This window comes from Carcharhinus amblyrhynchos, chromosome 8 (genome assembly GCF_965287045.1).
Source record: "Carcharhinus amblyrhynchos chromosome 8, sCarAmb.v2.hapA, whole genome shotgun sequence".
NCBI lineage: Eukaryota > Metazoa > Chordata > Chondrichthyes > Carcharhiniformes > Carcharhinidae > Carcharhinus > Carcharhinus amblyrhynchos.
The window spans coordinates 6,995,589-7,022,629 of record NC_137331.1 but is presented as its reverse complement, the minus strand read 5'-3'; the positions used below and the strand labels follow the sequence as shown (position 1 = coordinate 7,022,629).

Sequence of the window (27,041 nt, the reverse complement as noted above, 5' to 3'; positions counted from 1 at the left end):
AATGATGTCTCTTCCTGGTCCAGCACTGTTACTTTTGGTGTCCACCAGAATTCATCCTTGTCCTTTCACTCACAATTCTTGTTTCCATGCTGCCCCTCAGAGGTACCATCCAATAAAACAGTAAAAGTATAGAAACGATACCTTGCTCTACAGTATTACCATTTCTCAACTCTGCTTCTAAATTGCCACACTCCCTGTTCACCATCCAGCACTGAATGAACTGAAAGTTCCTCCAACTAAATATTAGATGTCACAATCTTTGTTTCCTCACCACTGACTTTGTCTCTTTCTCTGGCAATTATCTGAGGTTGAATCAAGCATTTGGAATCTTAGTGTCCCCAAAATGAGTTTCTGACCACGAGCTATCACCAAAAGTCTGCCTATTTCACCTTCCATACTGTCACTCCACTTCACTCCTAACTCAGCTCATCTCTACAATTGTTACTCTTAGATGTAACAATTGTAACTCTTAGATGTAACAATTGCAAATGTACTCCTGGCTGCCTTCCCATCTTCCATAAGCTGAAGATCCTTCAAACCTTTGCTACCCGTGTATGAACTCGCACCAAGTCCTATTCACGCATCATTTCTTTACTTGCTAGCCTGCTTCAGCTCCCACTTGGGCAAAGCTGTGATTTAAAAGTTCAAGGTTTTCAAATCTCTCCACTGCCTCTCTCCTCCCCATTTCTTTAACCTTCTCTAGCCCCACACCCTCCAAGATATTTGTACTCCTCCAATTCTGGCATCTCAAAGCAGCCCTAATTTTAATCACTCCATCATTGGTGGTCACATCTTCAGCCAGCAGTGCCTTAAATTCTGCATTTCCCTTCCTAAGATTCTGTTTATCATTAGGAAATTTCTTAAACCATCTGCCTGAATATTTTCCTACCCAAGTTGGTGTCAAACTTTGCTTGATAATACTCCTGTGGAGTAGCTTGGGACTATGTTAAAAGTGTCATATAAATAAAAATTGTTATGTGATCATTCATTCATTCATTTCAAGTGACTCAGCAACATCACTTACCAGGCAAAGAAGAGTTAATGCAAACCCAGAATTCAAGCTGAAAAAAAATTAAAAATCTTTGAGGCCTTTAAAAAATGTGTTTTGGTTACTTATCAAGCGTTTGCAGCTGCAAATGACTTCACGTAACTTAGATAATCAATTTAAAATTTCTCTTGGCGGTCAACAATCAATGTGGTCAGTGTAACAAAATTCTTGCATTCCACATTAATCTTAACTAAAAGATGTCTCAAACCAGTGCAACATTCCTGCACTGGCAACAACCTGTAGCAAGTAAATTAATAGTTTTAAATTAAGAATAATACATCACATTCCTCTTACCATGGACTCCGGACAGTAGCCGGGCAACCGTTGCAGGAGATGTTTCAGCCGAGACTCACTTTTTGTGGATGTAAGCTGAAGGCAAAATAATATTGTGAAATGAATTAAGCAAATTGTACATTTACTTAATATACAAGGATTTACATATCTATGATTTAAATTGGAGTTTATTTTCTGCAAACGTGCCTTTTCAAATGAAGCCCAACAAAAGTGGTGCAGCTGAAGACAACCTGATAAAGGAAGCATGTTTTTTTAGTATGCAGGGCATATGTCAGTCCAACATGCCCTTGGTGTCAAGAAAAATTAGTTTTTAGAAGTTTACAATTCTGTCAGTATTTAAGAAGCAATTGTCTTCACTTAAATGGAGCTTTTCATGATAGTAACAGCAGTTCTCCTTTATTCAAGTTGAGCTTTTAAATGATAGGAAGACCAGTTTTCCTTTATCAAGCACATTTTTGAGAGCTACTCAACATACATAGTACTGGCCCCTACTGACCAGGAAAATAAATTGCTTTATGGTTATGTTGATATTATGCACACAACAAGATAGTACATTTCCCCTGCCTAGTGTTGCTAAACATTTCTGCCTCGCCAGCTCCCTCCTCGATGAGATGCTCTTTAAAAACGGACTTCTTTTAAACCATACTTTTAGTCACATTTCCTAATGTTTCTTTATGTAGTTCAGTGTTAAATTTTGTCTAATTATGCTGCAAAATGCCTTGCGATATTATATTCCAGCAAAGATGGCATATCAATCAATGCAAGCTGTTGTAGTGGAATAATATTTTTAATTTGGACTCCTTATATCTAAGATTGCATTGGGTATGCACTGAAGCCCATTTCACTATGGAAAAGCTATGATCCTAGATTGGTCAAAATAACCACAAGGTGCATATGGGCTCTCTCAGGCTTTAACTGATCTGGGCCATCACAGATATTGTGATGGATATCAGATATTGTTGTTATTTTCAACTGTTGGTTATCCATTGAATATTAATGGACAGCTAATGATCTAATGTTATTAAGAAGGATGCAGTCATCAGTCACTTTTTGCTTCTATGAAAATTCAACCTCGTCAAACATTCAAAGTTGACAGGCAGAAAAACACCACCTGCCCACAGGAATCAGAATCATATCTCTGTGGATAAGCTCGCCCAGGAAAGTAGAGTGGAACTTCTGCCTATGTTTGAACTTTTCATCCGTTTTACAAATTTGCTTGGTACAAAAAAAGAAAATGGGCAGGTTAAAGTCATATAAGTACAGGATAAAGTAAACGCATCTTTATTATTTTATCAAGGAGAGAATGATATGGACAGTTTTAATCTGAATACCGTACAAACCTCGTTTGATATAAATTCTTGTTGGTCCTGATAGTCACAACCTAATAAAAATGTGTATTTGTTCTGAGGGAGCATTATTCGATACGTTCCAAATCGGTGGTGTACATATTAAGGGTTCTCTGTTGAAATTCCTGCGTCTTACCATGAGTTACCTAGATATTGGGCAGGATAAGGTAGAAGAAGATATGAGACCCATTTACAGGAATGGCCAGTGACAGTTATCCCATGGAAACTTAACGCAAAGATCCTAAAATTATTGCAGTATTGCACAATGGAGTAAACAACTTACTCCTTCATCAATGGTGGGAAGGTGGGTAGGCTGTCTTATAACACAAATTTATAATACCAGTAAACTGCCTATATATAGCACTGCCCATGAGCAAAGATGTACAAAGAAGGCAGCAAAAGTGCAATCACTGAAGAAGTTTGCAAAGCAAATGCGAAAAGTTAACACAGCAATTTCTAATAGTTAACATGGTGTCAAAACATCCACAAGTGACAAGAGGGAAGAATGGTTTATGGACAAGAGCATACCCTATGCAACATTTTTAATTATGTACAAACAGCTGATTTTCTGACAAAGCTCATGGATCTAAAAAATTGTGACTTTTCTGTAGCCCATTATCTGTTTTGCTCCCACTTGGTAATTTCATTCTCTATGCTTAGTCTCCACATAACTTCAGTCTCAATATCCTGGGATCCTATAATCCTCACAAATCTACACAATCTCCTTTCTCTATGGTTTTAATCCTTTCAATCATGAGAACCCAAAGCCAATACTCCTTTCTGGCTTTGTCTACCCGCATGACACTTACAAAGAATTTGAGAAGTATTTCAATTTCACAGCTCTGCATCCTTCCACCAAGCACGTACTAATATTCCTTCCAAAACATATTAGACCACATTATATTCCATCTGCACTTAACTCATCATTCCTCCCCACACCAGCTGAAATCCCTTCTTTTAGTTTAACCTGTGAATTTCATTATGCTCCCTATGATGAAGTCCAAATTATCCACACAGAGCATAGTTAACCTCTGGCACCAACGTTACAAGCAGTGACTAATCAGATTCACGGATTTACAGACCCATAATCAAACATAGAAAACATTCTTGTTGGATTGATCTTGAAATGTTTTCTCAAATTTCCTAGTTGAACATAAAAAGGACAAATAGGTCATCCTGCTTTTTGAGTCTGTTCTACCACTTAGTGTGAACGTGGTTGATCGTCTACTTTATTATATATAACTCCCCAAGTCACTGATACAACTTGTAAAGAGTTTTTACAAGTTGTACAGATAACTACAGGCCAATTAGCTTAACTTCTGTAGTAGGGAAAATGCTAGAATCTATCATCAAGGAAGAAATAGCGAGACATCTGGATATAAATTGTCCCATTGGTAAGACGCAGCACGGGTTCATGAAGAGAAGGTCATGTTTGACTAATTTGGTGGAATTCTTTGAGAACATTGCACGTGCAATGGACAATGGGGAACCTGTGGATGTGGTGCATTGGGATTTCCAGAAGGCATCTGACAAGGTGCCACACCAAAGACTGCTACATAAGATAAAGCTGCACAGTGTTATGGGTAATGTACTAGCATGGATAGAGGATTGGTTGACTAACAGAAAGTAAAGAATGGGGATAAACGGGTGTTTTTCTGGTTGGCGATCAGTGACTAGTGGTGTGCCACAGAGATCAGTGTTGGGACCACAATTGTTTACGATTTACATAGATGAATTGGAGTTGTCAGAATTCGCAGATGATACTAAGACGGGTGGCAGAGCAAAATGTGCAGAGGACACCAAAAGTCTGCAAAGGCATATAGATAGTCTAAGTGAGTGGACAAGGGTCTGGCAGATGGAGTACAATGTTGGTAAATGTGAAGTCACCCAGATGTCCTGGGGGTCCTTGTGCAGGAATCTCAAAAAGTTGGTTTGCAGGTGCAGCAGGTAATTAAGGCAGCAAATGGAATTTTGTCCTTCATTGCTGGAGGGATGGAGTTGAAAAACAGCGAGGTTATGTTGCAGTTATATAACATGCTGGTGAGGCCACACCTGGAGAAGTGGTATAGTTTTGGTCTCCTTATTTGAGAAAAGGATATATTGGCACTAGAGAGGAGGCAGAGGAGATTCACTAGGTTGATTCCAGAGTTGAGAGGGTTGGCTTATGAGGAGAGACTGAGTAGACTGGGGCTAAACTCATTGGAATTCGAAGAATGAGAGGAGATCTTATCGAAACATAAGATTATGATGGGAATAGATAAGATTGAAGCAGGAAAGTTGTTTCCACTGGTGGGTGAAACTAGGGGACATAAGCTCAAAATAAGAGGAAGCAGATTTAGAACGGAGTTGAGGAGGAACTTCTTCACACAAAGGATTGTAAATCTGTGGAATTCCCTGCCCAGTGAAGCATTTGGGCTACCTCATTGAATATTTTTAAAGCAAGGATAGATAAATTTTGGAACAGTCAAGGAATTAAGGGTTATGGTGAGCTGGCAAGTAAGTGGAGCTGAGTCCACAAAAAGATCAGCCATGATTTTATTGAATGGCGGAGCAGGCTTGAGGGGCCAGATGGCCTCCTTCTGCTCCTAGCTCTTATGTTCTTATGTGTCTCAAGCACTCCGCCACACCCCTCCATCACAAAAATGATCCATTTATTCCCACTTACGTTTTGTTCATCAGTTCTCAATTCATGCTAACATATTACTCCAATCTGAGTCCAAATCTTGCGTAATAGCTTCTGGTGCACTACCTGATTGAATTTTACGAAGACTTCCACTATTTACTGCGATAGAAGAGGTTATAAATCAGGATGTGGGGTAGACCATTTACGGCTGAGATGAGGACTCATTTCGGCAGAGGGAGGTGAATCTTTGGTATTCTCTACAAAAGGAGGCCGTGGAGACCGAGTCACTGAATATATTTAAGAAGGAAATTTAGATTCCTAGACACTAAAGGCATCAAGGATATAGGGAAAGAGTGGGGTACAGGAGAAAGTGGGACTACGGTGTTCAAGTAGAGGATCAGCCACCATCACATTGAATGGCAGAGCAGACTTGAGGGGCCAAATGCCATACTCCTGCTCCAGTTTATTAGGCAGGAACTTCCCCTTCTCAATCTGTACAAACCATTTTTAAGACTGTTGCTCTATTTGAAATACTCCAGTCTATTCTTTGAAATATAGGACAACCTACAGAGGAACAATTTACTAGTCTAGTCCTTAAAATGACAGATTAAACACTAATAGCAGGATAGCTTACAAAAACAAATACTGTGGAAGGTGAAAATTTGAAATAAAAACAAAATTCAACATTAATGGAGCAGGATAGCTGTATTTGTTTGCTAACCAACACATGCAGAAGTCAAGTTTTTGAAGGAACTTTACAAAGCGAGTGATTCTACTAATGCTTGGAATCTGAAATAAACAGAAAATGCTGAAAATACTTTAGAAGAAAGATAGACAATGCTTTAGATTGACCTTTCATCAGAAATTTTGATCCCCAGCTGCTGGCAGCATCTAAACTCAGTTAATTAATAAATCTAGAATTAAAAGCTAGTCTCAGTAACGGTGACCATGAAACTACCAGATTATTACAAAAACCTATTTAGTTCACTAATATTCTTTCAGGAATGAAATCTACAGTCTGGCATAACTCCACACCCACAACAATTTAGTTGACTCTTAATTGTTTTCTGTAATGGTCCAGAAAGCTATACATTTGTACCACACTGCAACAGAAAAACTGAAAAGGAATAAAATTGGACAAACCACCTGGCATCAGTTTTGGCAATGGCACACCTTGCCATTGCAACCTCTGCAACGTCCTCCTTATTTGGGGCTTGTGTTAAAATTTGAGAGCTGACCCACAGGCTAGTCAAGCTCGAAACATTCATACGCATTGCAGCATACCTTACAGCCAATCCCTGGTTATGTGCTGTTCCACTGACAGAAGTTACAACACAGTTGTATAGGGGCGGGAGGAATTTGTCCTGGCAGTCCCCAAAATTGAGTCCAGGTCCCAAGAATTACCTCATGAGAGCTCCCTCCACAGCTGATGAATCAGTACCCCTCCATGTTGAAGCACTGAGGGTAACAAGGACACAATGTATTCTGGGTTGGGGAACTTCAATACCCATCATGAAGAGTGGCAGTATATCACCACTGCAGATGGCGTTGACCAGGGAGGCACGGTAGCACAGTGGCTAGCAGCGCTGCCTCACAGCTCCAGGGACTCAGGTTAAATTCCAGCCTTGAGTGACTATGTGGAGTTTGCACATTTGCCCCGTGTCTGCGTGTGTCCTCTGGTGCTCTGATTTTTTTCCCCCCCCACAGTGCAAAGGTGCACAGCTTAAGTGGATTGGCCATACTAAATTGCTCCTTACTGACTAAAGATATGTAGATTGTGTGGATTAGGCATGGTAAATGCAGGTGGTTATGGGGATTGGGTGGGGGACTGGCTCTGGGTGATATGCTCTGTCTGAGAGTTGACGCAGACTCGATGGGCCGAAAGGCCTTCTTCTGCACTGTAGGGATACTATGATTCAATGGTCAGTGCAAAAGATGTGGTTGAAGCATCTGCAACCATCTTCAATCAAAAGTGCAACCGGATGATCCATATTGGCTTCCTCATGTGGTCTCCAGCATCACAAATGCCAGTTTAATTGAATCAATTTAATTCATTCATGTAATAACAAATGGCAAAAGGCACTGGGTACAGCAAAGGGTATGGGCACCAACAATACCATGGCTGTAGAAGATCTGTATTCCAGAATTAGCCTGACCTTCGGCTAAGCAGTTCTTGCACAACTATAACATGGGCATTTACCCAACAATTAACCAGAGAAATTAGCCAGATCTGTCCTGCCCATAAAAAGCAAAACAAATCCAATCCCATTAATTATCACTCCATCAGTCTTCAATTACCACGGAAGTGTCATTGACATTGCTATCGAGCAGTTGTTACACAACAATAACCAGCTCACTGAGGCTCAGTACCAGAGCCACTCAAACCTCACTATAGCCTCAACCCAAATAGGACAAAAAAGAGTTGAATTCAAGAGGTGAGTCAAGAGTGACAACACCGACATCAAAACAGCATTTGATTAAGCGTGGCATCAAAGAGCTGCAGCAAAATTTAAGTCAATGGGAATAAGGGAAAGTTTGCCACAGATTGGAGAGCACAAAGGAAGATGGTTGTGGTTGTCGAAGCCTAATCATCTCACGCCTAGGACTGCAGAAGTTCCTCAGGTACTAGACCCAGCTATCTTTAGCTGCTTCATCAATGACTTTCTTTCCATCAATAGACGAGCAGTGGGATGTTCACTCATGGCTGCTGTGCTCAGTAACATTGTGACTCCTCAGATACTGAAGTCTGTGTCAACATGCAGCAAGACCTGGAACAACATTCAGGCTCAAGCAGCAAGTAACTTGAACACAACGTAAGTGCCAGGCAATGACCATCTCCAACAAGACAGAATCCAATCCCTCATCATCATCATCAAATTAACCAAAACTAACCCAGTCAGTATTGTGAGAACAATAGCAGCTCAGAGACTGGGAATTCTGTGCTGAGCGATTCACTGACTCCCCAAAGTCTACCCATCCAATCTACAAGGCACAAGTCAGGCATGTGATAGAATACTCTCATTTGCCTAAATGGGTGCAGTTCCAAAAAAGCATATCAAGGACAAAGCTGCCCCCTGGTGCACAATGCATACCATCTACAAGATAACACTGCAGCAACTTAGCAACCCTCCAATAACAACACCTTCCAGTGCAGCAGACATATGGAGACACCAACAACTGCAAGATCCCTCCAAGCCACGTACCAGCCTGTCATGGTACCAGATTACTGCTCTTTCACCATCACAAAATCCTAAAACAAATTCCACACAAAGACAGTCACCCAACGCCAGAATTCAACCCGGGTTCCTGGCACTGTGAGGCAGCAGTGCAAACCATTGTGTCATCTTTGAGGACAATTAGGGATAGGCAACAGATGCTGATGTTTCCAGCAATGCTATTACCTCATGAAAGAATGGCAAAGTAGACTTGAAGGAGCAAATGACTTCTTCAGGCACTATTTCTGAGATCATGTCAACTTCTTTAAAGTTGTGTTGTATATAGAAAGAACAAGTTTTGAGTGGGTTCAGTTTATGGTGGATCATATTGTTCTTACCAATGATGACAATTTCCCAAGCAAGTTCAGCGCAATGGCATCAAGCATGGCAAAAGCACGATGCAGCAGCAAAACAGTTTGCATGTTTTATGCATTTTACGACCAGGGCAGAAGGAGTGCACGCATCATCTGGCCCCACTACTCTGTGATTCAATGTACTCACCAAAATTGCCAGTTGTTGTCTTCTCTACTGGTACCCAGAGGAAGAAACACAGGCCTCTTTTAATAAACTCAGTAAGATTGTTTATTATAAAACAAAAAAGTTTTGTTTTAAGCAAGTTGCAAGATCTTGTTAACACACAACAGTGCTCTGGAAGTATAACACTCTCTTTAAAATTCTCTCAGCAAGCACAACAGCAGATAAAATAGAGATGGGCTTTAGAGGAAAGGCTTTATCAAATAGAAGATAAAGTTTGCAGGGTAATCTGGGTTCCCTTGTGAGGAGACAAGTTGATGTTGTACGAGAGGTCAGAGTTGAAGAACAAAGGGTTCTCAGAGGGCTACAGGACTACAAAATGGCAGGACTATATGCTTACAAATTTTATCTGGTCATTTGATTATCACGCTGATACAAAAATCAGAGTCAACAGCAAGAGCATGATAATCAAGTTACCAGAAAGTTTGTAAGCAAGTTCCATGAAAAGCCCTGTACTTCAGAGACTAGATGACTGCCACAGGCTGGTCCATGGAAAATGATTAGCAATTTTCATGAACAAAGATCTATCAGCAACTGCTTGATAGTTACAAGGAGATGCTAGTGGAAGAGCTCTTTAAAATTATTAAAATTTAGTTTCCAAAACACTATCACACATCTGACACTTGATCCCTTTCCTCCCTTAAATTTCCAGTTGTATTCATCCATTATTTCTAAAAATATAGTGACAATCTTACAAAGATTGGGCAAAGCCCAATCGAAAGGAACATAGGAAATAATCTAATAGAGTGCTGCAAAGCCCTCCTGCCACCAGAGACCAGTCCCCATGAACCGCAGACTGGAAATATCCCGAAAAAATTTCAAAACACTTTCTCCTATATCTCAACAGCTGACTGCACAAAGAACCTGAGAAGCTGAAGTTGTTTGAGATGTAATAAGGCGATTACTTTCTGTAGGCATTACAGAATCATTATGACAAGAAGTAGGCCATTCGTTCCAACTTGTCTGCACTGGTTCTCCAAATGAGCATTATGCCATTCTCCTATCTTTCCCCGAACCTTGCACATTGATTACTTGAACAGAAACACCTAATACCCTCTTGAATGCCTCCACTGAATCTGCCTCCATGCATGACATATCATCTGACATGAAAATATAACCCCTCAAAATTTTGATGAGCGAGGGGTTAAGAAAAATATATGCCAACTTTACTGTTCAAAGAGAATAAGTTATTTGTTGGAGAATAACAATTTACAAGACCAATGAACATTTCAAAAGAAACACGCAGATGTTATAATCTTCAAACGCTGACTTATTAGGGCTTAGAAATGTTTGGCAAGTGGAAAACCCATACTGGCAGTTGATAGGGAATGGAAATTGTATCCAAAGAAAACAAGGTCAAGTGCAGGATGAGAGTTTCAAAACAGATATTCAGCCTGAAACATCAACAGAACACAGCTTGCAAGATCCATCGCTTGTTCCAATAAATAAATAGTAAAAAAAAGGTTGCACAAATAATGCATGGACTCGCTCTTTCATCTCAAAGACTTTTAAGGGTGAAACAAAACCCTCACCTCTTGAGACACTTTAGCTGTGGTCAAAGTGGAAGGCCTAAGTTTCTGCAACCATCATTTTTAGTTTGCCACAAAAAATGTGAGTGAACAAAAGAGAAATGATCATTCATTCTCTGGTTCACAGCAGAATGTAGAAAACAGAACATGCATTCCCACACTCCATGAAGTTTTATTAATACGCTCACAAGATGGTCCTGTAGAAAATACTACAAATTCTTTTCCAGATTGAAACCCAGTAATTCGTGAGCTAAGTTTATCTTGTTGTTTCTTTAATAATTTTTGTAACAAATGCATCACACATTCCACTTTGAGCATTAGGCTTACAGCTCTATGATGGAAGATCATTGCTTATTCATGCTGGCACAAATGCTAAGCATCAATGTGAGGGAGTAGTAAAGGGAAGGTAGCTAAAAATTTACAAGAAAAGTTCCAATTTTATGAAAATGTTGACATTTATAAAATGAATGGAAATTTGATTATTCTAAAAATTAGATCTTAATTTACTACCTACACTATTGTGATAATTGCTTCACTCAAATCAGCAAAGAGACCTACTTTGATTTTGGGTCTGACACCAGACCCAGTTATCAAACACTGAAACCGGACGCCAGGTGCCAGTACAGACATAAGCAACTGTTAGGGTTAAGTAAAGCTCAAGATGAATTCAGAATAATCTGAAACCTCATGGAAAAATGAACATGAAGAGCACAGACGTTATATCTTGGCAATTTTTATGTTTATGATTTAAAACAGAAAGACTTGGGATTAAAAATTCACTCTGTCACTGGACAAAGCCCCCAATCTCTTTATTTTCCAATCAAATAGTGCAACAATTTGCATGGCTTTCACAAAGCATCTGGACTTCATTTTGCTTCTAAATATCATCCTTTGAAGTAGAATGTATTTTGGAAAATATTTAAATACTAACAAATGTAGCGTTTAGAAAATGAGTCATGAATGTGCCTATAACCTTTGGCCCAAAAGAACTTGTACAGACAGTAATCTGTAAAACTGACCCACATCAAATGTCCCATGGGATCATATGCAATAGCGCTGAGTAAAAAGGACTGCACGATGAGCATCACAGTGGTAAACAAAATGTAAGCGCTCTAAAATCGTACAACAGAACCTACAGGAAATAAAAGATCTCTGGAGCAGACTTTATTGCCCAGCTGAACTCTGAAGTTAATTGAAAATAACCTGTGTGTCTGATACTGCCGTCAGTATGGCAATGACAAATTAAATATAATCTGACAAAGATGAGGGAACTTGGATGCAACGAGTAAAATACTGAAGATGCTGGAAATCTGAAATAAAAACAGAAAATATTAGAAATGCTCAGGCCAGGAGAAACATTACAGGTTGATGATCTTTCGTTATAAACAGAAAAGGTAAGATATGTAACAAGTTTCAAGCAGGAATAGAAAGAAAGAGTTCTAATCTTTGGGATTCTCTACCCCAGAGAATTGAGAATGCACCATTGTCGAACATATTCAAGGCTAAAATAGATAGATGTTTGATCGAAGGTTTCAAAGAAACTGGGGAAGAGACAGGGAAGCAGAGTTGAGGCACAAGATCAGCCACGATTGTTTGGAATGGAAGAGCCATTTGATCTATTTCTTATGTGCTTTTGTTCTTAAATTGTTCACAGATAAGACAGAATCACAGTATATTTGCATGACATTTTGCCCCAAAGGCAACAAGAAGGTTCTTTAACTATACTTAACACTCAATATTCTCTATAAAGACATCTTTTGTTTTCTAATGGTTTCAAAGGCCAATGTCGAAGTTTATAGGTGGCAACAAACTACAGGACACATCAAACTAAGAAGAACCATATGGAAGAATACAGACAGATTAGTGCAGTGATCAGAGGGGGTCAAGGCATAGCAATGTAAACTATGTTCTGGAAAACATTTTTAATGGACAATGATCCTTAAATAATTAGACCCAGCAGAAGAACAAGGTGCTCTAGGAATATAGGCCCAAAGATCACTAAATGTGAGAATACAGGTTGAAGTGGCCATAAATAGGCAAGTAATAGATCGTGATAGGGAGTGTAAATTTAAAGTAAAGTAAAGAGCAGGACAGTTAGAGGGGATGTGAGGAAAGACTTTTTCATCCAAAGGTGGAGGAGTCTGGAGCTCACTGCCTGAAAGGGTGGTGGAAGCAAAGACCCTCATAACATTTAAGATGCCAAAGCATACAAGGCAATGGACTAAGTGTTGGAAAATGGAATTAGAATAGTTAGGTGGTTTGTCTTTGACCAGCACAGACACAATGGGCCAAAAGGCCTTTTCTGTGCTATGTACCTCTATGAATCTATAATCTATATGACTGCTTAATCTAAAGGAAATTAATGTTAAATTGGTGTAACACATTGTTTACAATGAAGCCGAGATCTTTGCATGTAGTTAAAAGCAAAGATGCAATGCTTCAGCTATACAGGGTCCTGATGAGACCACATTTGAATACTGTGGGCAGTTTTGGTCCCCTTGTTTAAGGGAGGATATGAATGCATTGGAAGTGGTTCAGACAAGGTTTACTAGATTGGGCTGTCTTACGAAGGACCATTTTCACTGGAGTTTAGAAGAGTGATGGGTGACTTGATTGAAGTCAAGATTGGGGGAAAGGCAAATTGTGCGGAGGGTGTGGAGAGTCTGCAGAAGGATCTAGATAGGCTGGGCGAATGGGCCGGGAAATGGCAAATGGAATTTAATGTTGGCAAGTGTGAGGTGGTCCACTTTGGTAGGAAGAATGGTAGGAAGGACTATTACTTACGTGGCGAAAAACTGCAGCAGGCGACGGTGCAGAGGGACCTCGGGGTCCTTGTGCATGAGTCGCAAAAACCCAGTTTGCAGGTGCAGCAGGTGGTCAGGAAGGCGAATGGGATGCTGGCCTTCATAGCGAGGGGGATTGAATATAAAAGTGGGGAGGTCTTGCTGCAGCTGTATAGGGCATTGGTGAGGCCGCAGCTGGAGTACTGTGTGCAGTTTTGGGCGCCGCACCTGCGCAAGGATATTTTGGCCCTGGAGGGAGTGCAGAGGAGGTTTACTAGGCTGATACCGGAGTTGAGGGGATTGAGCTATGAGGAGAGGCTGAATAAACTAGGCTTGTACTCGTTAGAGTTTAGAAGAATGAGGGGAGATCTCATTGAGACGTATAAGATGATGAATGGGATGGATAGGATAGAGGTGGAGAGACTCTTCCCGCTCAAAAAAGACAGTAGGACTAGGGGGCACAGCCTCAAGATAAAGGGGAGGCAGTTTAGAACGGAGTTGAGGAGGAACTTCTTCACTCAAAGGGTGGTGAATCTCTGGAATTCTCTGCCCGTTGAAGTGGTGGAGGCTGCCTCGCTAAATATTTTTAAGAAGTGGGTTGATGGGTTCTTGATAAGAGAGGGGATTAAGGGTTATGGGGAGAGGGCGGGAAAGTGGAACTGAGCCACAACAGATCAGCCATGATCTTATTGAATGGCGGGGCAGGCTCGAAGGGCTGGATGGCCTACTCCTGCTCCTATTTCTTATGTTCTTATGTTCTTATGTGTGTAAGATCCTGAATGGTCTTGACAGGGTGCACGTGGAAAGAATGTTTCTTCTTGTGAGTGGGTCCAGAACTAGGGGTTTTAAAATCAGGGGTCACTCCTTTTAGATAGCATGTTTAATCTGAGGCTGTGCAACTTTGGAACTCTGCCTCAGATGGTGGAGGTGTGGAACATTTTTAAGGCAGCGCTAGATTGATTCCCTTGCCTAACAAGAACCAAACCTTATCAGGAATATAGAACTTGAAACGTATAAACAGATCAGTCATAATCTTATCGAACAGCAGAGCAGGTTTGCAGGACCGAATAACCTACTTCTGGGCACATTTATAAGCAGGATATCAATATCATGGAAAAGTTATGGGAAAGATTTTCAGGTGATACCGGGACTTTAGAGAAACCTAACAAAACACTGCTTTCACCAAGGTGGGACTCTGAGGTTTAAGAGAAATCAATAGAGGTTTTCCCAAATTATGGAAGATTGTTTCTATTGATTGGGAAATATTATTATAAGATGATTGGAAAGTTTGAATTCCCCACCACCCCCTCACAAAGCGCTGTTAGAATACAGAATTTGAAGAAAGGAAAAGAGAGAAAAGAAATTCCAAATTGTCAATCTGATTAACCAGATTGCACTTCCCTAAACACAGGGAAAATTATCCTTTAAAAAGCAATTATTATATTTACTTCCATAAAGGTAAGGGTGACCTTATTAATGCCCTGCTTTGACATACGTTCTAACATTTGCAGGAAGCACTGCCCTGGTATTACCGAGAGGCTTGCTAGGATATTCCAAGAACATCAAGAGTCAACCAGATATTGTCCTTTCTTGAAGGGCATTAGTGAACCATTTTAGCTTTTGTTACAATCACAGCCAGCAGGGTGATTTTTCTGGTTCTAGCCCATAAATTACACTTTGCCACAACAGGTAGTTAAGCCATGTCAGAATCACAAGGTGACTGTACTTGACATATAGCAACTTTCGACTTGGTAGACTTCATAAGACACTTCACAAGGACAAAAACAGATGTTGAGCAATTGTAGAGAATTAGAGGTATCAGTTAAATAAAAATGGTATTTTTGAACACGGAAAGGGATGTAGCAAATGACAGCAATTTAGTGAGTCTTAGAGATTGTGGGGCCATGGAGAATTTATCTCTGAAGTTGAGAGAGGATGTAAAAGGCCGGAGTCAAAGAAGCAAAGGACATTCTATAACATTGCAAGGTTGAAGGAGGCACAGGTTTAGGGTATTAAGAGAGGTTGCAAAGATCCCAACAGGATCTGGTGAGTTCAGCTGCTAACTTGAGAGCAATGAGTACAAAGTTACAAGTATTATGCACGTCAGGAAGATAAGATATATGGATTGAAGGGGTAGCCAGCAGAGGCCAGGTGGAAATCAGAGGCACAGAAAAGAAAATCAATTAATAACTATCACTATATCATCTTAACCTCAGTTGAAGAGGAGTGTCTGAAGCCAGTTTATCAAGATTACTTAAAAATTATCAAAGTTATACCTGATCACAGGCGTCTCTGCAAGTCGGATACTCTCGTGCTTGGTAACAACATGATGCTTCTGCAAAATTCAAGAAAAGATGTAATATTAAAAATTAGGTCCTCAATGAAGTTTCACGAATGGACACAGCTTGAAGCAGCACTGTGGCCTCACAGCACCAGGGGCCCAGGTTGAATTCCAGCTTCAGGTGATTGTTTGTATGGAATTTGCATGTTCTCCCTGTGTCTGCAAGGCTTTCCTCTGGGTGCTCCAGTTTCCTCCCACAGGCCAAAGGTGTGTGGATTAGGTTGATTGGCCATGAAAAATTTCTCCTTAGTGTCAGGGTAGGTAAGTGGGATTACGGCGCTAGGGTCTGGGTGCAGACTCTTTGGGCCAAATGGCCTCCTTCTGCATTGTAGAGATTCTATGACACATTGGTCCTACTCTGCTATTGGTCAATATACAAAAGAAACTGCTAACGATCATGAACTTTGCATGACTGCACCCCATGTCAAATTCAAAATTAGTTCAGTCTTCTTCCTTTCAATCTACGGATATTGTGCACATCGTGTGAATAGTGTACACAATATTTATGATTAAGAAGGGTTATGCAAGTGACAAAAATGCTTTAGTATATACATGGGGTGGCAATGATTCATAAATATTTTAACATGGGTGTTAGTCTCATATCTAAATCACTTTTTATAATATTCTGCATGGAACATTATTTTCAAGTTTGCCACAATGAGTTGGCTAATTTGCTTAAAATATCAACAACTGGCTCATTATGAGAAAGATAAATTCCTTCTACTTAATGTGTAGTCTATGTTTTTCTTAACTTAGGCCTTGCATTTACAGTTCAATTTTTTCTGTAAGGAAATTTGTTGTTGACCTAAAAGAATAAATTCCTTCAGAAGATCAAGACAGTTTAAATTAGTTTGAAATAATGAAAAGGGGAGTCTAGTGAACTGAAATATTAGATTATTATACCTAATGCATTTTTGATTCCTAGCATTTTTCCTTTGCGGAGGAATAAAATCAGTTCCAGCTTCCCAGAAAAATTGAAAACAATGCTGAGTTGGCTGAACTCAGAACTTGAAAGAGATTGTGAAGGAGCTCCGTATGTCAGACAAAGCCAAGGGAGAACTGTGTGAAAACGGCATCAAATACCCAGGCATCATGTGTATTTCCTGTGCCCTACCAAGTCACCTACATTTGGAATAGGCAATTCAACAGGCAAAGAAGAGGACTAGACAAAATTTACAAAGTTGAACGGAAATAGTTTCTACAAATATGTAAAACGAAAAAGAGTGGCTGAAGTAAACACTGGTCCTTTAGAGGATGAGAAAGGGGATGTAATAACTGGAAGTGAGAAAATGGCTGAGGCATTGAACAGGTATTTTGTGTCAGTCTTCACAGTGGAAAACACAAATAACAAAACATTGATGACAGGAAGACTATGGCAGGTGAGGACCTAGAAACAATTATCACGAAAGAGGTCGTGTTGGGCAAGTTAATGGGGCTAAAGGTAGACAAGTGCTGATGGAATGCATCCCAGGGTACTAAAAGAGATGGCAGAAGAAATGGCAAATGCATTAGTGGTAATTTACCAAAATTCGCCAGACTCTGGGGTGGTTCCCGCAGATTGGAAAACAGCAAATGTGACGCCACTGTTTAAAAAAGAAGGTAGACAAAAGGCAGGTAGCTATTGGCAGGCTAGCTTAACTTCTATAGTAGGGAAAACGTTTGAATCTATCATCAAGGAAGAAATAGCGAGACATCTGGACATAAATTGTCTCCTTGGTGAGACGCAGCATGGGTTCATGAAGGGAATGTCATGTTTGTCTAATTTGGGGGAATTCTTTGAGAACATTACATATGCAGTGGACAGTGGGGAACCTGTGGATGTAATGTATCTGGACTTCTAGAAGGCATTTGACAAGGTGCTGCACCAAAGACTGCTTCATAAGATAACAATGCACAGTGTTACGGGTAATGTATTAGCATAGATAAAGGGTTAGTTAACTAACAGAAAGCAAAGAGTGGGGGTAAATGGGTGTTTTTCTGATTGGCGATCAATGACTAGCGATATGCCTCAGGGATCAGTGTTGGGACTGCAATGGTTTACAATTTAAATTGATGATTTGGAGTTGGGGATCAAGTATAGTGTGTTAAAATTCGCAGATGACACTAAGATGGGTGGCACAGCAAAGTGTGCAGATGACATTGAAAGTCTGCAAAAGCATATAGACAGTCTAAGTGAGTGGGCAAGGGTCTGACAGATGGAGTACAATATTGGTAAATGTGAGGTCATCCATTTTGGTAGGAATAACAGCAAAATGGACTTATTTAAATGATAAAAAATTGCAGCATACTGTTGTGCAGAGGGACTGGGGGTCCTTGTGCAGGAATCTCAAGGAGTTGGTTTGCAGGTGCAGCAGGTAATTAAGAAGGCAAATGGAATTTTGTCCTTTATTGCCAGAGGGATGGAGTTGAAAAACAGCAAGGTCATATTGCAGCTGCACAAAGGTGCTGGTAAGGCCACACCTGGAGTACCATGTAAAGTTTTGGTCTCCTTATTTGAGAAAGGATATACTGGCATTGGAGGGGGTGCAGAGGAGATTCACTAGGCTGATCCCAGTTATGAGGAAAGACAGAGTAGACTGGGGCTATACTCATTGGAATTCAGAAGAATGAGGGGAGATCTTATAGAAACATAAAAGATTATGAAGGAAATAGATAAGATAGAAGCAGGGAAGTTGTTTCCACTGGCAGGTGAAACTAGAACTAGGAGGCATAGACTCAAAGTAAGAGGAAGCAGATTTCAGACCAAGTTGAGGAGGAACTTCTTCACACAAAGGATTGTGAATCTGTGGAATTCCCTGCCCAGTGAAACAGTTGAGGCTACCTCATTGAATGTTTTTAAGACAAGGATAGATAAATTTTTGAACAGTAAAGGAATTAAAAATTATGGTGAGCAGGCAGGTAAGTGGACCTGAGTCCATAAAAAGATCAGCCATGATACTATTGAACAACGAGCAGTTTCGAGGGGCCAGATAGCCTACTCCTGCTCCTAGTTCTTATGTTCTAAATACTGTTCTTTTCATCCCTGCAGAAGGACTTAGGATATACATTAAGTGGAGAACAATTTAATTTAAAAATTATCCCTACCAGCAGCACAGCATGGCACTATCCCCATAAAAACGTGGAGGGACACATGAACTCCCTTCTGTTCTCCAAATTGTGCTATGAAAGCTTTTACATTTTCTTAAAAACATTTTAGTATCTATCCAAAAGGTAGCATTCTCTCAGCAGATTTCCTCTGATCAAAATCTCTTTTAGCACCTCAAGGGTGTTGTTAAGAAGCTTATGTTCACACAAAAGGTTTTCATACTCTTGCTTGGTCTGAGCTTTGAACTTACCACAGAATCATAGAATCCCTAAGTGCAGAGGGAGCCATTCGGCCCATCAAGTCTGCACCAAGAATCCCACCCAGGGCCTAGCCCCGTACCCTATAAATTTACCCTTACCCTATAAAATTAACCCCTGATGCCAAGGAGCAACTTACCACAACCCATCAACCTAATGCGCACATCTTTGCTGGGTGGTTGAGCGCCTGGAGGAAACTCATTCAGACAATGGGGAGAACATGCAAACTCCATACATACAGTGACCAGGGGCCAGAATTGAACTAAGGCACTGTGAGGCAGCAGTGCTAACCACCATACCGGCCTGCCGCCTATATGGTCTTGTTGTATCTCTCAATCCCATTTTTAGACAGGTCTTTTCCACTGGTCTTTGAGCCATGTCAATTACTTTCGCCATCTGGAGTTCCATAATACATTCTAACCCTGCAACATTTTTTACATAATTAAAAGAATTATTCCACCCCTCTGCAAATCTTAAATGGTCTTTTGCAAACTGCCCACTTGCCTAGATTCCAGCTGCTGTCCCTTGTGTATTGACATTGGCAAGCATCTGTAAGTCAGTGTCTCTGGTCATTGATCTGGAAGGATCATTTTGCAATTTCAGTCCTTTTCATTTATACTTACTAATTTCCAATTCGGCAAACACTTCCTTTTGCCCATAACAGAGGTTGCGACATCTGTAATGTTACTTGGATCAGCTCTTTGCTCAAGATCACAATGCGGCAATGATTTTTAAACACAAGAACCTCAGAACTGTGAATCTCTTTAATTTCCTCCCAATTGCATTGAGATTCGAGAACCCCTTTACGCTTCACAACAAAATTATAATAGTTCAGTTTTGTTTTTTAAATTATGCCTTCAACCCAATTATTCTATTTACCAACAATTCCTTTTCCGGCAGAAGCCATTTTCCCCAATAATTCATAGTGGCTTCTGATGCTTGAATTTCATCATGTTTTAAGTGAAAACTGATCTTTGTGTGGTTTGCTTCCACAAGTTTAATTATTTAGACATTTCAAACCCTCAGTCAAATGTTGTACCATGACTGATTTTCAATTGTTCTCACCAATTCTTGTTGTTCATTCACAAACTCCTCTTTTATCCGCGAAAGTTCTATATTAAAGTTTTATTTCAATTACTTGCTATCGGCAGGAAGTGTTTCATTGTTAGCCATAGTAATTTTTAAAAGTTGGTTAAGATCAGTCTAATAAACTGCCTACTGCAATACAGTAGTCACCACATTTTTGTCTCTGCTACCTGCCAAATCATTACCCAGAATAAAATCTAGCCTTCCCATAGGTCATCTAAGAGTAATTCCCACCTGAACTAAGTGACAAAGAAACACATTTGTAAATTCCATTAATATCCCTATTCAATGCTTTTTCTTTCATAAAACTGTCCAAACACAAATTGGACAATCAGCCACCATTCGAGGACTGAGCTGCCCCAGTATCTCTCAACACTTTGGTCTGTTTACTTATTTTGTTGGAGGAGTAAGGATACACTCTTCCCTTTGAAAGAGAACGTACGGCACTTCTAAACAACTGACTCCCTTTAGAAAAAGTCATCGAAGAATTCTCTTGACTATTTTGAATCTACCTCTTTTTCCTGTAGGTTGAAACAGAACATGTTTTACCTGTAATACTGTTACAGTTTTAACCATTTCCTTTTCTTGTGCAACTTTTCCAGAGGATTCCTTTATGGTTCCCACTGCTGCAACAGGTCTCCTTTTTAGTTTCTAGCAATTCGCTTGAATATGCCCCAGCTTGTTACAACGGAAACATTTAAACTTTGAATGTCACTTCTATCCACAACACCATCCTTTCTGGACTGAGCAGGAACATACTGGGAACTTGCAGCTATCCCAGCTTCTCCCTGGCTAACTGGCTAGTCCAAAGATGTGTGGGTTAGGTGAGTTGGCCATGCTAAATTGCCTCTTAGTGTCAGAGAGGCTAGCTTGGGTAAATGCATAGGGTTGTGGGGATAGGACCTGGATGGGATTGTGGTTGATGCAGATTCAATGGGCTGAATGGCATCCTGAACTGTAGGATTCTAACTGTTTTTTCTTTCATCTTCCCAGGCATCTAAACTTTTTGGGTTTGTAGGGGTGAAAAGAGTTTGAATCTATGGACCAGTTCATAATTATCAACCACTTCCAATGCCTGGTTAGCTGTTTTAACCTTCTGGTTTTGAATATGTTCTAGCTACAGGAGGAAGTGAATCTTTAGTCTCCCAGCAGATATATTTCCCTGAGCTTTTTATGTTGTTTCTACTTTTAATGCCCACATCCAATAGTCAAAATGACTTTGCTTTACCCTCTAAAAGATTATAGATCTGCCTAGACTGTTTCCACACGTTTCAAAATTTCCACCTCTAAACCTCAGGGACATATGCTACAAGGGTGGCCTTTTTCACTGCACTATAATTTATAAACAGCCCTTCCGTAAGAAACGCATATACCTCATGAGCTCTACGAACCAACCTACTCGGTAGCAGCAACGTTCAGACTTCTTTTGGCCACTATTTCATTTGAAAAGGTACCTACGAAATTAGCAATGCCCCTACATTCTATTCCTTAAACTGTGGGACTGCTGGCACAAAGTCAAACAACTCCCAACTGGGTTTTGGGTTGGAGGTTCTTTTTTAATCATCAAAACCTTCTTCTACATCTAAGGCCGCCTTTTTAAATTCCAACTTTTTAAGCCAGTATTTCTTGTCCCTTCTCTCTTGCCCCTTGTTCCTGCTCTCTTTCTTCCCATGCTAACTTCTTTTTCTAGAGGTTAGGCTTTCTCATTTAAAGTTCCCTTCTCTTTCCTTTGCTTCCAATTCAAGCTTCATCTTTTGCAACTGAACCTTACCCAATTCATTTTTTATAAAAAAAGTTTTAAAGGCATTTGCGGCTAGGCCAACATTTATCACCCACTCCTGATTGCCCTCATGAAGGTGTTGGTGAGCAACTTTCTTGAACTGTTGCAGTTACACCTACAGTGCTGTCAGGGAAGGAATTCCAGGATTTTGACCCAGTGACGGTAAAGGAAGAGTGATATATTTCCAAGTCGGGATAGTAAGTGGCTTGCAGGGGAACCTCCAAATGGGACATTCCCATGTATCTACTGCCCTTGTGCTTCTAAATGGTAGTAGTCATGGGTTTGGAGTGTGTTGCGCAAAGAAACTTGGTGAATTTCTGCAGCACATTTTATAGATGTTATACATGACTACCTCTGTTTGTCTGTGATGGAGGGACAGAACGTTTGTAAAAGAAGTGCCATTCAAACAGGCTGCTTTGTCCGAGATAGTGTCAAACTTCTTGATTATTGGGTGCTCCATTCATCCAGCAAATGGACTGCATTTCATCACACTCCTGGCTGTCTTGTAGATAATAGACAGGCTTTGGGGAATCACAAAGTGAATTACTCAGCACAGGATTCCCAGCCTCTAACCAGCTCTTGTAGCCACAGCATTTATATGGATAGTCTAGTTCGGTTTCTAGTCAATAGTAATCCCAGGATTTTGATAGTGGAGAATTCAGTGATGGTAATGCCACTGAATGTCCAGGGATGAAAGTTAGATTCTCTCTTGTTGGAGATGGTCATTGCCTGGCACATGAGAGAAGAAAATGTTACTTGCCGCTTGTCAGCCCAAGCCTAGATATTGTCCAGGGCTTGCTGTATTTGGACAGAGTCTGAGGAGTCATGAACAGTGTTGAACATTGACCAATCAGCAAATGTCCCCACTTCCGACCTTACGACAGAACGAAGGATATTAATGAAGCAGTTGGAGAGTTGGGCCTAGGACAATACCCTGATGAACTCCTACAATTACATCAATTGATTCATCCCCTGGAGACCATGGTCTCTCTGCTACCTTATTACGATAAATCCTGGACGAGCCCCCACTTTACGATCCCAGTTGATATCACGACTAGAGAAGTCAGATCCTGGGATGGAACTTTGCTTGATAGATCCTACCTTTTACTTTTTGTTTAGAAACATGAATCACAGGAGTGACCTTTAACAATGTAAAATATTAAACTAGAAAAGATCATCTATATGATGCTACTCCTTCACCCCATCTATACCTTCCAATATATATACAGATTCATCATCAGGCAACCTAAGTTATAGCTTCCATCTTGCACGCTGATATCTGCAGTAAATTTACAGAACATGTACTAATAGGTACACCCCAAAACCAAGTGACATATACCACCAAAGAAAGTTCTATGGATCTCTCATCAACAGATTTCCAATCTCCACTCTTGAATAACAATGATTTGGAATCTTCTCCCAAATGATGCTCTTACTCAGATGTCTTCAACAAGGATCCAAACCCAGGGTTCCAATCTCTTCTGAAGTTCCTCTCCCCTAGACTGCCACATGCTTCAAGCTTCATCTTCCACACACTCTCAGATACTCAGCCACACCAATAGAACACTGCTGACTCATAGACCCATATTAAGCAGTCACCAATCTTTGGTTGTTTCTTTGCATCTTCTGGCTCCTCAATAACCCCGTACGTTTTGACTCTGCTCCCCATAGCTTTTTCTCTGCTCCTTACTGCAACTTCACTGAACGATCCCCGTCCTCGTTCCTTGATTAAGCTATCATCTTGAGACCTTCCTGCACATTGCCTGATTTTGGGACTTTCCTGGAACTTGCTCTATGTTCCTTTCTCATCCTGCCTGTTCTAGCACTTTTTGTAAAACTGCTTTGGCCTTCTGGATCACCTTTTACATCTTTAGGTCATTCTCTGATTCCTTGTTGCTAAGCACTATTTATCCCACTTTTTAAAAAATTTCCCTAAATTACTGGTAACAGTCTTTCACTTCAAAGTTGTAAAATGCATATATACAAAACAGGGCTTAGACTTCTCAGCTCTATTTTGCGGAATCTCAAAAATGATACCTAACACAAGATTCATCTTTCACAACACACAAAGAAAGTTGAAACTTAAATTTATAGCTTCTTCCTACATTAGTCAATGTTTTTAGTCTTCTTGTTACAGTGAAAGTCTTAATGTGAAAATACAAGCCAGAGTTCAGACCATCAAAACTAATGTCAAGATGTGCAGTACAGGAGTTACAAAATCAATATTATAATATTACCCATATCAAGCCCATGTATACACACAAGGTGTGACTTATCCAATTCTGCTCATCTGTAACCTGATTTTAGATCCAATGTATGTATGGAAGGTATGAATAGTGAGGAATAAGGCCAATGTTGAACCACTCTACACAAGTGCACCACATACCTTCAGCTCCACATCTGAAGATCTTCAATATCAAAAATAGTAATGGAACTGCTAGGGTGTTGCTGTGGGCCATGAGGAAAGTGTCACTGCAAAACAGGATATACTTTAATTAGTAACTAGCCATTTTACAATATTTTGTCATAAATATATTACATAGTTCGTTTTAAAATACAATAATATTGGATTAGGCCACGGCGTACCTCACTCATGTACAACCTGCCCATGGCAAAATTCACAGTAAGCTGAAGAATATCAAGTCACAGAATCCTTACAGTACAGAAGGAGGCCATATGCTATATGTAATGACAGAAAAGTAATATTTGCAGTTCAATGTAGGAAACTGCTGAGAAAGTATATCTGAGATTAATCTAGCCTAACCTATTAAGGGAAAATATTCAAATTGCTTTTCTGAATACAGCCCCAGATCGGTTAGCATTAGATTTTGCCTTCCAGCACCATTTCCAGGTTGAAACATAGTTCGTTCTAGGCTGCAGCTAAGGCACACCCAGCACTCAGATGATCTGGCATGTGTAATGAAAACAAGGAGTCCAAAGAGCAATGGAATGGTGGACTTGGTTTCCAGGACACAATATCATTGAGCCAAGAATGAAGAAAGAGCAAAGGGAAGACAGTTGCATTACAAAACAGATATTGCACCTAGCTTCAGAAGGGGGTGGGAACATGGGTGGTGCTACTCTTGACATCTAAATTAGCAGACGTAGGCCATTTGGCCTCTTGGGTTTGCTGCACCATTTGATAACATTAAAACTTATCTGATTGTGACCCAACTCAACTATCTTGCATCCCCGACCCAATTTGCCTCATTCTCCTGATTGCCATCTTAAATAGGAGACCCCTTAGTTTTAACCTGGCTTTGGTCCCTCCCACAAGGAGAAGCACCCTCTCAGCTCCACCCTGTCAAGTCCCATGAAGTTTCATTAAGAAAACTTCTCATTCTTCTGAACTCCAACGGACTTGTACCCAACCCGTCCCAACGTTTCCTCAATAGTAACAACTCCCACCCCAAGAATCAGTCAAATGAATCTTCTCTTAACTGTTTCTACTGCAATTATATCCTGTCTTAAACGAGACCAAAACCTTACACAGTACTCCAGATGTGGTCTCACCAAGTACTGCAACTGTAGCAAAACACCCCTACTTTAAGATTCCATTCCACTTGCAATAAATGATATCAATTCCATTTGCCTTCCTCATCATTTGCTGTACCTACACACTAAAATTTTGTGATTCACGTATCAGGATGCCCAAATCCCTCTGTGCCTCAGTTCTGCAATTGCGTTCCATTTGAATAATAGCTATTTTTCTAATCTTTCTGTCAAATTGGACCAGGTCACATTTTACTCCTCCCATACTATACACAGCAATCTCAATGTGGTCCCACCAGGTTCCATTATCATCTATCTAATCATAGCCAGAGACTCACTTACAATAGCTTCTCTTATTATTGCACCATTATTTCTGGTGTCACCCAAGGATGTATCCTCGGTCCCTATTTCTCATCCACTTGCTGACCCTCAGCGACAGAATACAAGTCACTGATTTAGTTTATCTGTGTTCACTGATGATGCCCAACTCGACCTCACCACCATCTCTAATGATACCTCCTCTGTTGCTAATTTATCAAAACTAATTAGTTGATGCCCAATACCGGATAAGCAGAAATTTCCTCCAATTAAATATCGAGAAGACTGATGCCATTGTTTTTGGTGGTACATTTGACCAAGATTAGCTTCCAATCTCATTCCTGCTATCACTAAGAATGCTTATTCCACTTCTGTATCAGCTGACTTTGCCACAGCTCAATACCATTTGCCACTGAAACCATCATTCATGCTTTCACTACCTCTGGATTCAATTATTCCAATGCACTCCTATTTTGTTCACACGTTCTGCCTTCATTACACTTGAGACAATCCAATCTGCTGCCTGTATCTTACAGCACAGCAAGACCAGTTTGCCTATCACCCCTGTGCTCACTGACCTACAGTGGGTCTCAATGAAGCAAAAGTTAGATTTTTAAATTCTCATCCTTGTTTTCAAATACTTCCATGGCCTGTCCCCTCCCTATCTCTGACATCTCCAGTTCCATAACCCTCCAAGGTGACTGACTCCTCTAGTTCTGACCTCTTGTGCATCAACAATTTTAATTGCTCCACCATTAGTGGCTGTGCCTTCAACTGTCTAGTCCCTATACTCTCAAATACCTCCCTAGTACACCCCATCTCTTTACCCCACTTTCCTCCTTTTAGACCGTCCTCAAAACCTACTTCTTTGACAAAGCTTCTGGTTATCTGACCTAACATATTCTGTGGTTTGGCGTTGTGCCTTGTTTGATGGTGCCCCTGCAAAACACTTTGGGGTGTTTCATTATGTTAACAGCACTATATACTGATTGCAGAGTTCATGTGCTGCACACTAATTGCAGGACTCATTGTGAATATGATCATTCTATATAATTCAGAAAGTATTATGACTTGCTTTTACTTTGAAGTGAAGCCATCTTGGAAGATATATACTGACAAGCTGCAAATGCAACCCAAGGTGGAAAATTGTTAACTTGCCATCGTCATGCGGTCACCATAAATCAAATACTTTGGCATCTCTTGTGACATTGTGTAGAGTAGGTTAGAAGATATGCTATTCATTAAGAACAGACGTACATGTATATAGAGTCATAGAACCCTACAGTGCAGAAAGAGGCCCTTTGGTCCAC

General features: G+C 40.3%; 1 protein-coding gene across 1 annotated transcript in view; it reads right to left on the bottom strand.

Moving 5' to 3' along the window:
* The window catches only part of reck (reversion-inducing-cysteine-rich protein with kazal motifs), a 146,201-nt gene that overhangs the window by 90,478 nt on the left and 28,682 nt on the right, over window positions 1-27,041 (bottom strand). The window contains exons 4-7 of the mRNA XM_080193594.1: window positions 24,308-24,393; window positions 15,649-15,707; window positions 1,343-1,417; window positions 1,025-1,061 (exon numbers count right to left, since the gene is read on the bottom strand). Of these exons, the coding sequence (XP_080049720.1) occupies window positions 1,025-1,061; window positions 1,343-1,417; window positions 15,649-15,707; window positions 24,308-24,380 (244 nt within the window). The 5' untranslated portion in view covers window positions 24,381-24,393. The remainder of the gene's footprint in view (window positions 1-1,024; window positions 1,062-1,342; window positions 1,418-15,648; window positions 15,708-24,307; window positions 24,394-27,041) is intronic.